Source organism: Acartia tonsa, chromosome 10, assembly GCF_053477335.1.
Source record: "Acartia tonsa isolate MP-2025a chromosome 10, ASM5347733v1, whole genome shotgun sequence".
NCBI classification, from domain to species: domain Eukaryota; kingdom Metazoa; phylum Arthropoda; class Copepoda; order Calanoida; family Acartiidae; genus Acartia; species Acartia tonsa.
Window position 1 is genome coordinate 11,521,581 of NC_137269.1, and position 13,545 is coordinate 11,535,125.

The 13,545-nt window shown below is 33.7% G+C and overlaps 1 protein-coding gene across 1 annotated transcript in view; it reads left to right on the plus strand.

Annotated features, from left to right (window-relative positions):
- The window catches only part of LOC145330520 (uncharacterized), a 36,412-nt gene extending 27,485 nt beyond the window's left edge, over positions 1–8,927 (plus strand). The window contains exon 9 of the mRNA XM_080175148.1: positions 8,015–8,927. Coding sequence (XP_080031274.1) covers positions 8,015–8,137 — 123 coding nt within the window. The 3' untranslated portion in view covers positions 8,138–8,927. The remainder of the gene's footprint in view (positions 1–8,014) is intronic.
- The last annotated feature ends 4,618 nt before the right edge of the window (positions 8,928–13,545 follow it).

The following is a 13,545-nucleotide window of genomic DNA, read 5'->3' on the forward strand; positions in this document are numbered from 1 at the left end:
TTTTATTTTAAGTCGAGGGATGGTTTTAGGCTATTCTATTTTAAGTCCTGGGAAGGTTTTAGGCTTTAATTCATTCCCCTTTGAATACAGAGCCAATAGATGCTGGGGGCGTAGCCGCTAGTCGATATACAAAGTTTTTTTTTGTCTGTAGCAAAGGATCTCGTTTGCTGCTAAACCGATATGATGTATGTCTGTCTGTCTATACCGTAGGATCTTGCTAACCGCTGAGTCCTGAGATGATTTTAAGATAGTTTATTTTTTTTCCTTATAATAAAATAACAGGATATTTGTCCATAAAAAGCGAAGCAATATCTTAATTTTTGTTGTTGGAACTGTTATTCAGTTGATTATACCAAGGATCTAAAGGAATAAGACAATGGCCGATAAATTTTTATCCATCCCTAATAACGATACACAAAATTGCAACACTACAACCAAAATATGACAAAAGTCCCCAAAGTTTTGAGCCAACGAATAAGAAAACTTCATTATAAAACTTTGGAGACTATTGTAAAAATTGCCTAATGTTTCCTTTCTCCCTGAGATTATACAGACTATCCTTAAACTAATATTTACATTAACGTAACAGGATGTTTATCAGTATCAACTGAACCGATATGCTTCTCCTTTACATTGAAGCTTATTTTACTCGCAGGAAAAGTTTTCATTTTGGGGAGGGGACCAACACTTTCAGCCCCCGGAAGGTATCACTTCCCTTAAATTCTTAACCTTCCCCCTCCCCCCCCTCTCCAACACATCTATTCATTAAAGTACTCCTAGGGTCATCTATGGGATTAGCCGTTAGTGACTTAAAAATAATTCAAGTGCAATGATATATTTACCAAATTAATACGATAATTTTGTATACATTTTTTATGAAAAAAAATTATTTTGCCAAAGGCAGCCAAAAAATAAGCAGCAAATATTTCAATAATGCTCTGATAATCAGAGATCTACAGGGATAAGACGATTGTCGATAAAATGATAAATATACATATATACAGTGTGTTTTTTTATGAGAACTTTTTTGAAAGCAATTTTACCTTACTTATAGTTATCAGAATTTAATGATTAATGGCTTATTCTCTTCTTTTTTATAACCTTTAATAGAAAAGCAAAAAATATTTCAGTTTTTATTCAAAAAGTACAGTAAATTAAAAAATTTAAAACTTAGGTGTCAACATCTAAAAATGGTTTTAGTGCATTTTTCTTATAATCTACCTTTGCAAGAATGGCTGCAAAACGCTTCAAAGTTGAGATATAGAGCTAAAAATTTATATAGATACTATTTGTGACATGTACTAGAACATTTTGAAATTTGAAGGCCATATCTCAACCAGGGAGGGAATACTGGCCCCCCAATGTACTCCCTCCATTCTTGGAAAGGGTAGAAGATTTGAGCATAAGAAAAATGCGCTAAAACCATTTCTCGTATTCATTTGAATCCGGTGGATAGGAACCGGTTCTCATCCATACGAAAAAACTATGTCTAGCATCGTATTATATCCAGCTTTCTACGAATATAGATATGTACAATCATAAGATTAAACCCAGTTTTTTTAGCCGGTGCCTTCGGCACCTCGGGGCTAAAAAAACTAGTTTTAATCTCATAATTGTACTTTCTATATCCGCGGAAAGCCGTTTATAATACTATGCGAGAAATAACTATTTTAGATGTTGACACCCATGTTTTGAAATTTTGAATTTACTGTACTTTTTAAATAAAAACTGAAATATTTTTTTGCTTTTCTGTTAATGGTTATAAAAAACGAAGAGAATAAGCCATTACTCATTAAATTCTGATAACTATAAGTAGGGTAAAATTGCTTTCAAAAATGCTCTCATAAAAAAAAACACTGTATATATATGTATGTTTATATATTAATTATTCCCATTGATGATTCACAAAATTACCCCTTCTTTAGTTTAGAATTAGTGGTTAAAACATTTAGACACTCAACTTAATGAACTAAACAATCACAAAACAATAAAAAGTCCCCAAGGTTGTTAATCTAACGAATAAGAAAACGGTATTATAAAACTTTGGAGACTAGACAGCACTCTTGGATAAGCCAACTTATAACACTTTGGGATCTATCCTAATCCTCCCTGGCGAAATGACAATGAGATTTTTTGGTAAAGAAGTTGTATCAACTTTTTTGCTTTTTATTTAAGATAGCTAGCCGGTTCTTTCAGTAAGTAGTAGATGTAAAATTTTTCATAGAATTCAGATATGCAATCGTTTTTTTTGTAGACCTCTTATTTTTTAAGTAATTTAAGTTTTTTAAAAAAATAATTAAGTCGGTTTTAAGGTACTAAAACTCAACAAAATAAAAGAAGAAAATGGCCAGTATGAACAAAAATAGTAAGATCTTTAATTTGACACCTTACTTTTAAAATTCTGTTGAGTAATTATTGAAAAAATCTATTTTTTTAACCTCGGTTTAATAAAAACTTTAGACCTAAATATTTTCTCAAACAGACATAAAAAACATGGGTTCATATATACCTTTAGAATCAGAAAAATATTACGAATCTATTCTAAGCAAAATTGAAAAAGTTTTATAAAACTATTACAAAAAAAATAAGTTTATTTTAAGAATCATAATTTTCGGCTTTAAAGGGTTAGCTTGAACCAAACCTGAACTAAACCTAAACAAAAGACAATGCAATGTAGCAGATATTTTTTAAACACAAGAAACAATAATGTATTTTTAACTGCATTGTTTTGAAGTTTATAAACAGACTGATGCATATTTGTTCATAATTTTTCATTCTTTACATGTTCTTTAATATCACTATATTTATTGTAGTATCTATTGTATATATTGTATGAACGTTCTCCTTTTTTTCTGGCAATTCTATAGGTTAATTTTATAGATTAAGCTTCCCGATTCGTCAATTTTTGCGATTTGTGATTGGCTAGTTTAGTAGTTACAATTCTTAAAATAAACTTTTTATTTTTTCTATTTTTTATTACAATTTTTTTAAACTTTTTCAATTTCGCTTAGAATGGATTCATATTATTTTTCTCATTCTAATGGTATATATGAACCCATATTTTTTATGTCTGTATGAGAAAATATTTAGGTTTAATGTTTTGATTAAACCGAGGTTAAAAAAATAGATTTTTTCAACAATTACTCAACAGAATTTTAAAAGTAAGGTGTCAAATTAAAGATCTTACTATTTTTGTTCATACTGGCTATTTTCTTCTTTTATTTTGTTGCGTTTTAGTACCTTAAAACCGACTTAATTATTTTTTTAAAAAACTTAAATTACTTAAAAAATAAGAGGTCTACAAAAAAAACCGATTGCATATCTGAATTCTATGAAAAATTTTACATCTACTACTTACTGAAAGAACCGGCTAGCTATCTTAAATAAAAAGCAAAAAAGTTGATACAACTTCTTTGTGGCAAACTTTATTCTTAATAAATTAGCACTTGCCAAAATTATACTGGAGAGATATTTCATTAAAGAATAAATCTTTTTTTTTGCCCAAACTTTTCGTCAGCCAATAATAACAGATAAGTTAAACATTGTAAAAATAATATAGTAACTTAACTCGAGTTGTCAACGGCAGAAATTAGGTCCTGAGATGGTTTTAGGCCTGGAAAGGTTTATAACAATTTTATCTGTATTTCTTAAAATAAATTAACAGAATCTTTGTCTGTATGTATGAATGTCTGTCTGTACCGAAGGATCTTGCTAACCGCTGAACCAATATGGTTCTCCTTTACAGTGAAGATTCCTATAGGTCCTGAGATCGTTCTCCTTAATAGGGTAGCTTCTCATAGGTCCTGGGGAGGTTAATAACTATTTTATTTTAATCCTTATAATAAAGTAACAGGATCTTTGTCTGTATGTATGTCTGTCTGTACCTTGCTAACCACTAAACCGACATGGTTCTCCTTTACAGTGAAGCTTTCTATGGGTAATGAGATGGCTTTAGGCCATTTTATTTTTAATCCTTATAAAAAGTAACAGGATCATTGTCTGTATGTATCAAAGAAGATCGCTAACTGCAGAACCGATATGGTTCTCCTTTATAGGGTAGCTTCCAATAGATCCTGGGAAGGTGTATAACTGTTTTGAAGGAGGATATAAGGGGCTATTAAGGGGCGATGGAGAGGCTATGTAGAGGCTATGTTATATAAATTAGGGTAAGGGGCTTTTAAGTGGCGATGGAGGGCTATTAAGGGGCGATGGAGAGGCTATGTTATATAAATTAAGGTAAGGAGCTATTAAGGGGCGATGGAGAGGCTATGTAGCGGCTATGTTATATAAATTTGCTATTAAGGGGCGATGGAGAGGCTATATAGGGGCTATTTTATATAAATTAAGGTAAAGGACTATTAAGGGGCGATGGAGAGGCTATGTAGGGGCTATGTTATATAAATTAAGGTAAGGGGCTATTAAGGGGCGATGGAGAGGCTATTTAGGGGCTATGTTATATAAATTCGGGTAAGGGGCTATTAAGGGGCGATGGGGAGGCTATGTAGGAGCTATGTTATATAATTAAGGTAAGGGGATATTAAGGGGCGATGGAGAGGCTATGTAGAGGCTATGTTACATAATTAAGGTAAGAGGCTATTATGGGGCGATGGAGAGGCTATGTAGGAGCTTTGTTATATAGATTAAGGTAAGGGGCTATTAAGGGGCGATGGAGAGGCTTTGTAGGGGCTATGTTATATAGATTAGGGTAAGGGGCTATTAAGGGGCGATGGAGAGGCTATATAGGGGCTATGTTATATAAATTAAGGTAAGAGGCTATTAAGGGGCGATTGAGAGGCTATGTAGGGGCTATGTTACATAATTAAGGTAAGGGGCTATTAAGGGGCGATGGAGAGGCTATATAGGAGCTTTGTTATATAAATTTAGGTAAGGGGCTATTAAGGGGCGATGGAGAGGCTATGTAGGGGCAATGTTATATAATTAAATTAAGTGGCTATTAAGGGGCGATAGAGAGGCCATATAGGAGCTTTGTTATATAAATTAAGGTAAGGGGCTATTAAGGGGCGATGGAGGAGCGATGTAGGGGCCATCAAGTTGCAATGTAATATAAATTTGGAGAAGGAGCGATGAAGGGGCGATGTAGGAGCGATGAAGGAGCGATGTAGGAGCGATGTAGGGGCCATCACAGTACAATTTAATATAAATTTGGAGAAGGAGCGATGAAGGAGCGATGTAGGAGCGATGGAGGGGCGATGTAGGAGCGATGGAGGGGCGATGTAGGGGCCATCAAAGTAAGTACAATGTAATATAAATTTCAAGAAGGAGAGATGAAGGAGCGATGTAGGGGCGATGTAGGAGCGATGAAGGGGCGATGGAGGAGCGATGTAGGGGCCATCAAAGTACAATGTAATATAAATTTCAAGAAGGAGAGATGAAGGAGCGATGTAGGGGCGATGTAGGAGCGATGAAGGGGCCATGGAGGAGCGATGTAGGGGCCATCAAAGTACAATGTAATATAAATTTGGAGAAGGAGCGATGAAGGAGCGATGTAGGGGCGATGGAGGAGCGATGAAGGGGCGATGGAGGAGCGATGTAGGGGCCATCAAAGTACAATGTAATATAAATATCAAGAAGGAGAGATGAAGGAGCGATGTAGGGGCGATGTAGGAGCGATGAAGGGGCGATGGAGGAGCGATGTAGGGGCCATCAAAGTACAATGTAATATAAATTTCAAGAAGGAGAGATGAAGGAGCGATGTAGGGGCGATGTAGGAGCGATGAAGGGGCCATGGAGGAGCGATGTAGGGGCCATCAAAGTACAATGTAATATAAATTTCAAGAAGGAGAGATGAAGGAGCGATGTAGGGGCGATGGAGGAGCGATGAAGGGGCGATGGAGGAGCGATGTAGGGGCCATCAAAGTACAATGTAATATAAATTTCAAGAAGGAGAGATGAAGGAGCGATGTAGGGGCGATGTAGGAGCGATGAAGGGGCCATGGAGGAGCAATGTAGGGGCCATCAAAGTACAATGTAATATAAATTTGGAGAAGGAGCGATGAAGGAGCGATGTAGGGGCGATGGAGGAGCGATGAAGGGGCGATGGAGGAGCGATGTAGGGGCCATCAAAGTACAATGTAATATAAATATCAAGAAGGAGAGATGAAGGAGCGATGTAGGGGCGATGTAGGAGCGATGAAGGGGCGATGGAGGAGCGATGTAGGGGCCATCAAAGTACAATGTAATATAAATTTCAAGAAGGAGAGATGAAGGAGCGATGTAGGGGCGATGTAGGAGCGATGAAGGGGCCATGGAGGAGCGATGTAGGGGCCATCAAAGTACAATGTAATATAAATTTCAAGAAGGAGAGATGAAGGAGCGATGTAGGGGCGATGGAGGAGCGACGAAGGGGCGATGGAGGAGCGATGTAGGGGCCATCAAAGTACAATGTAATATAAATTTCAAGAAGGAGAGATGAAGGAGCGATGTAGGGGCGATGGAGGAGCGATGAAGGGGCGATGGAGGAGCGATGTAGGGGCCATCAAAGTACAATGTAATATAAATTTCAAGAAGGAGAGATGAAGGAGCGATGTAGGGGCGATGTAGGGGCGATGTAGGGGCGATGTAGGGGCGATGTAGGGGCCATCAAAGTACAATTTAATATAAATTTCAAGAAGGAGAGATGAAGGAGCGATGTAGGGGCGATGAAGGAGCGATGAAGGGGCACTGGAGGTAAAGGACTATGGAGGGGCGATGGAGAGGCTATGAAGGAGCCATCATGGGGCTATAGTATAGCCTCTTATCATAAGAGGCGATATTAACGCCCCTTCAAAGGAGCTATTAAGAGGCCATGAAGGAGCTATAGCATAGCCTCTTATCATAAGAGGCGATATGAACGCTCCTTAAAAGGGGCTATCACATCGCTCCATATGATAAGAGGCTATGCTATAGCTCCTTGAAGGAGCTATAGAAAATCATCGCCCCATATGGAGCGATGTCATGGAAAGGACTATACCCCAGATTATTTGTAGTTTTCTTATTCAAATTGTAATTAAGTGTTTACAAAAAATGTATGTACAGCACTTTGACCACTAACAGCATATACATTTTTTCGACTTTATAAAACTTAGGCAACTAGCACCATTTTACCGTAATCTGTACTAGATCCAAAAGATTTGTAACAAAAGTTAATAACAAGGAAAAGTAAAAATAACTTTAAAATTTTATATTTCAATTTTAATCCTCAATTGAAAGCCTTACAAATTTGATAATTTTTTAATATTATCCCATTATCTATAATACAAAGTAGAATTGTGTCTGTCCGTCTGTACGTCCGTCTGTCCGTCCGTCCCTTAAGATCTCAGAAACCACTGTATCGATCGGATTTTACTCTTCAGGGAATATACCTACTGGTCCTGTGGTGGTTTTAGGCTATATTCTTGAAGGATGGGACACCCGCAACCCCCCCTAAAAACAAAAAATCCCCCTACCATTGTTCGGCAATTTTTTTTTAAATGGCAGCACCAGAAATACTCGATTTTTTTAAAATTACCTCTTGGGGCAAAGCCCCTAGAGGCTAGGGGAGAAGCCGCTAGTTATAAATATGAAATAGCAAGGGTTTTTTGTTTGTCCGTTAAAATCTCTATAATCACTTAATTGATTGGGTTAACCTCTTGGGGGAAGCTTAAAATAGATAGATATTTTAACAAATTAACACAAAAAGTTGTGTCGCTCGTATTATTGGAGTGAATCACATGTGTCTTAATATAAACAAAATCTTCGTCAGCTAGAAATTACTTTTTAAGCTGACAGCCCATCTAGAATAATCCTATTATATAAAGTAGTAAGAGTTTTTTGTCTGAAGCTTAATATTTCAATTACTACTCAACCGATTGTGTTCTCTATTTTAGTTAAGCTTTACATAGGTTCTGTGATGGTTTTAGGCTATTTCATTTTTAGATTTAAATCATGGGAATGATTTTTAGAAGCTAGGGGCGTTTCCGCTAGTAAATCTCTAACCCGTTACCAACGTCCTTTCTAATATTATTCTTGATTTCAGGATGGTTCTGCTAAGGTAGAAAATTCTGATCAACAGCTACGGAGTAATGTGTCACAAAGTATGCTGCAAGCTATCATCAACCACACAATATCTGCGACTAATGCACAGAATCATACACTCTAAATTGTTATTTTTTTAATGTAGCAAAGCTACTCTACTTTTTTATTTGTTGTTTATAAGGTCTGTAGGTTATACAATTGTCGTGTAATCTAATGAAAACACATAAAGCATTTTTGCCCGGAGCACTTGAAAGATTACCATTTAAATCATTTGATTTTTTCTTTGGGGGATTTTTTCTCACTGATTTTAAAAACATTGAAGAAAAACATTTAAAAACTTTGAAAGCAATCAAATAATACATTTAAAACCTAATCTTCATGGGAATTGCTAAAAGATAAAACAAATCTCTTAACCTTCATTAACACATTTCTCTGCTGCTATTGAATGTAATCGCCCCTGTTTTTATATTAATGAATAATATTAGTAATGCAAGGATAAAATGTCTACAAGTAGCGCAACATCTATTGTTTTTTTTAAAATCTAATATCTACTTTGAAACTTCAAAAAGAAGGTTTTATAAAAGTTTTATTAAAAAGGGGGATTAATACAAAGAAAAACTCTTTTTAATAGAGTTGTTGTATCATATATTAAATTTATGCTTATATGTAAATAATTTTAAGTTTTTATAAAGGTTTTTGTGAATTTATAACCTAAGAAGTAAAAGACTTTATATAATTAATTCTAAAATTTAAAAAAGTAGTTAAAAAAAACTTTTAATTAAATTTTTTATATTGCATTTATCAAAATTGTACCTTATAATAAATTGTATAAAATTACATATGTTATAATATAAAATTATCTATTTAAATGTTATTACTAAAAACATTTTATTAAAATATATATCTACTAATAAGTTTTTTTTTGATAACATTGCTTTCCACAATTTCGATATTTTTTCTATATTTCTATAGATGTTTCAATTGTTGCATTGAGGGGGGGGGGGGAGAGGGTAGAAACACCTTTTCTCGTATTCATTCGAATCCGGTAGATAGGAACCGGTTCTCATCCATACGAAAAAACTATGTCTAGCATCTTATTATAAACCGCTTTCTACGAATATAAAAATGTACAATCATAAGATTAAAACCAGTTTTTTTAGCCCGTGAAATAAATAACTATTATTAGTCTGTTGTATTTAAAAAGCTACTCTAAAACTGTCTTTGTCGAGAAATATCTGAAATATAATTGAATTACATTTTTTCTTGTTGGGGAGGGGGGGGGGGAAGAAAGCACCTTATCCCTATCTTTCTTTCTAGATGTTTTTGTAGGATTTTGGATTGTAGATTTACTACCACTGCGCTGTTAAAGTCAAAGTTACATATTTTCACAAAAAAAATAATGCAAGGTTTCGTGATTGTTTGTTCCCATTTATATGGAAGTGTGGCTTTTAAAGAAATTGATGACAAAGAAAGAAGAGATCTAATAGGAATACGACAATGGCCGATAAGTTGATGTAGTACATCCCTAATAATTATACATCAAATTACCCCTTCTCTAGATTACAATTAGTGGTTGAAACGTTTAAAACAACCAATCAAAATTCATTAAAGTCCCCAAAGTTCTTAAGCCAACAAATAAGCAAACGTTATTTAAAATATTTTTATTACTGCCCAATGTCCCCTTCCTACCTGCAAAGAAATATCAGTAACGTATAAGTAGCACAGAATTCGTTGTTCAGTAATGAAATGACGCAAGAAAAAGCTTATTAGAAAACTATCATAGGAAAAATGAATATTGCAGGTATTCTTGAGTACTATTAAACGATAGACAAAATGGTTGGAGGTACCCTCAGCACCCCCAAGGTAAGGTAGGGGCTTCTTAAAATCATCCAGGTTACAGAAGCATGATATTGATCGTTCTCTTCTTGAGCTTGGAATACGTAAAGGATAGCGGTCATGTACACAAACAATGTAAGCTAAAAGTAAAAAGAACGGAGATTTTTTGTTGTTAACTATTATCGAAAAGTTATTGTGTCATTGAATTGGTTGACTGTTAAAGCTTTATATGCATTAAAGTTATCATCTCACATAATCCTAATGTAGAGTCAGATCTCAATAAGCAGAATATAAAAAGTCTAAACAAAATAGTATGTAAATTTAGGGCAAAATTGCTTCTCTACAGAATAATTTTTAAGGGCATAAAGTCATTAATAGGACCTAGTTATAGAGATGTATCACTAGTAACATCTAATTTAACATTTTAATATTTTTTCCAAATATCTTACAAATGTCTCATATAATTTTTCAAAAAAGTAAAAAAAACTGTGGTAATAATTATAGAATTTCAACACAATTTAAATCGTACAAAGCTTTTACGTGTATTATCCTATTACGACAACTCCAAGATGCATAAATCAACGATAAAATCGAACGTCTGTAACATGCAGAAAAGCTTAACTTTAAAAAGAAATAAGAGCGGAAAAAAATAAGAGAAATAAATTCTAAGTGATTAACGGTCACGTAGAATAACATGTGATTTTAATTCATAATACATGCAGAGATAAGGGATAAATTTTAGGCCCTAGAAATCTTTATACTAGATCAGCTTAATATAAAAGTAGCAAGATCTGTGTTTGTCTGTCTGTACCAAAGGATCTCTGAATCCCGTGACTCGATATGGTAATTCTTTCTTTGCAGAATAATTAAATTTTGGGGAGGGTAAAACTATCCGCCTAAATGAAATCACCCCCCGAAAAATTACCTCATTCCTTATTTTTTTTACTTTTTCTTCCTGAAACTAAACTTGAAAATGGTGGGTAGACTACCCACTTAAGTACCCCTTAAGGCCTCTAGGGGCTTGCTTCCAGTATAAATATTCTTCAGTAATATTTCACAACCGGATTGACCGATAAGCCTATAGCAGATAGTTTAACCCAATCAAGATAAAATAAAAGTATCCAAAATTTAAAATAAAAAAAGTGTTTTTAAAACTTGGGAACCACAATACATAATTTACTGTATAATATTCACCTTCCACCCTGATCTGTAGTAAATAGAGAAAGTATACTTATGTTATATTCCATCCTGTACTAATTAGATAGATATATAGTATTCATATTCAATTAATTATATCTAATATAGAATACTAGAAAGGTTGCCCATCTTGTTTAATTCAATTATGCTGCTCGTATGTATAACAAGGATGACAACATCCATAAAAGCGAAGCACTGAAACGGTTGGACAAACGGACACTAACACTTGTCTAGTGTCAGAACTGAATAATCAGAATATAAAAGTATAAGAGTCGAAGCAAAATTGTAAGTAAATTTGTTGAAAAACTGCTTGATACAGGATAATGTTTATGGACATACTTACATTTTTAGGACTTGATTATAGAGTTGCTTCGCTTAGAATATTGTCTCAGAAGTATATATACCAAAAATCAGATCAAACGGATAATTAGATCACATAAAAATTTGTTGTTAAAAAAGTATAAAAATCATTATGTTTAAAATCGACGTACGGACATTATGGTAATGATTATAGAGTTGCTACGCTTTCTAAATCGTACTAAACTACTACAGGAATGACTATGCAAAGTTTGAAATCAAAAGGAGAATTTTAACATGCCTGGAAGCATAGCAAGAATGACCGCACGTCTATTTTAAAGAAAATAGATTGCCAGTCTGCTATACAAAACTGTGGTGGCGAATAACTTTTTTTTGTTTCTTTATAAAAAAACCCATTTTTTTCTACCATTATGGTACGTATGTTAGCTCTTTTTGTCGACTTAGGGACATTCAAATTTTTATTTTGATTTCAAACTTTGGTTAAAAAATGACATAACCAAAAACAATCGTTTTTTTAAAGTAAAATTTAAAGTGCAAGTTTACAGGCCCAAATAGTTTTACCTCTGCTAGAAATACCACAATAAGAATGACTTCTCCCTGATTTCTGCCAGTTGCAAAAACGGCAACGTTCCTATTCTGTATGTTCTTTTCATTAATCCTGGCGTGCTATAACCGTATGATGTCTAATTTTTTTTCAATAAATGTACGTAAAAGGGAAAGGTTGACGTAAATTATGGAATTATTTAGCATTTTATTTGTAAAATACCAATATACATACATATATTAGTAAAAAAGATTTATTATTACTTGGATCTCACACCAGATTATCTTGAAACTTAAAGCGGGCAAGAATAACGATCCTTGCAATCCAACCCCTTTCTTTTACTCCACCCCCTCCTCTCCTACTGGATAGCTAACTGAACAATAAATGATAGGGGAAATAGCTCACTATATGGACGACAATTTTTCTCTGTTATAATATCCACATATATTTTACATCCATTATTAACAAGATAAAGATATGTTTCTAAAGAATACTATTTTTATCTTCCTATAAGAAACATAGTCAAAACTATAATGATTCATTGACAAAGCATTATTTAAAGTAATCATATTAAGTTATTTATAGCTGTGCAGACATCCTTTAATCCTTAACATTCGGGCTATCTTTGATTAATTGTCCCCTAAATTATTATCTCAGAGATACAGCGCTAGAAATATTTGAAAACTTTTTCTATTTGACAAAGAATTTTTGTAAAAATAGTAGACAAAATAATATTTTCCTCCTACTTTTTTTGCCCCTTTAATTAGCAAAAAAAAGTGAGCAAACAATATTGTGGTCTTTACCTAAATGACCCTGCCAGGTTTGCAGGCATCCAGTGCTCGCCAGGGTGGTAATATTAAACAAATATATTCTCATCTGTGTTTCAATAATCCAATTGAAAGTCAATTCGCTATGTTAGCCCTCTATCTTTTACACATAGAAAATGAGATAGACACCTCTCCTCATCTTTAATGGTGAACACGTAAATTTTCAATATCTAAGAAGATCTCATACTAACTAATTTAACAAATTTTCCCATTTAAAACTTATTAAACTATAACAGGGAGGGGACAATTGACTGTAAAGTTACTGAGGTGGATTCTTAACAAAAATTTGCCCAACTAATCGCTTAGTGGGGCAAAATTATTTTCGTGAAAAATCCATCAAAATCACATTAAAATCTACAAAAATTAAACAAAATCATAGAAGGGTTATTAACATATGATTTTGTTTAATTTTTGTAGATTTTTGATGTGATTTTGGTGGATTATTCACGAAAACAATTTGCCCCACTAAGCGATTAGTGGGGCAAATTTTATTTTAAGAATCCACCTCAATCTCCAAAATTTAATTACCATGTTATCTCATTCGTTGATATATAAACTTTTAAGACTTCTACAGAAGGAAGAAATTTATCTATCAAAATTACGGTCTTACATCAATTTATCGAAATTGTCTTATCCCTTAAGATCCCTGACAGACTTAAAATAAGACTATTGATATATTTCATTACAACAAATGTATCAATTAACCCCACTTAGGAAATTTGATAAAATAAATAAAAATGAGAAAGACTAAACTACATAACTTTTGTGTCACTTTAAAGGGAAAAGATTCCATATGACGTCATATAAAGG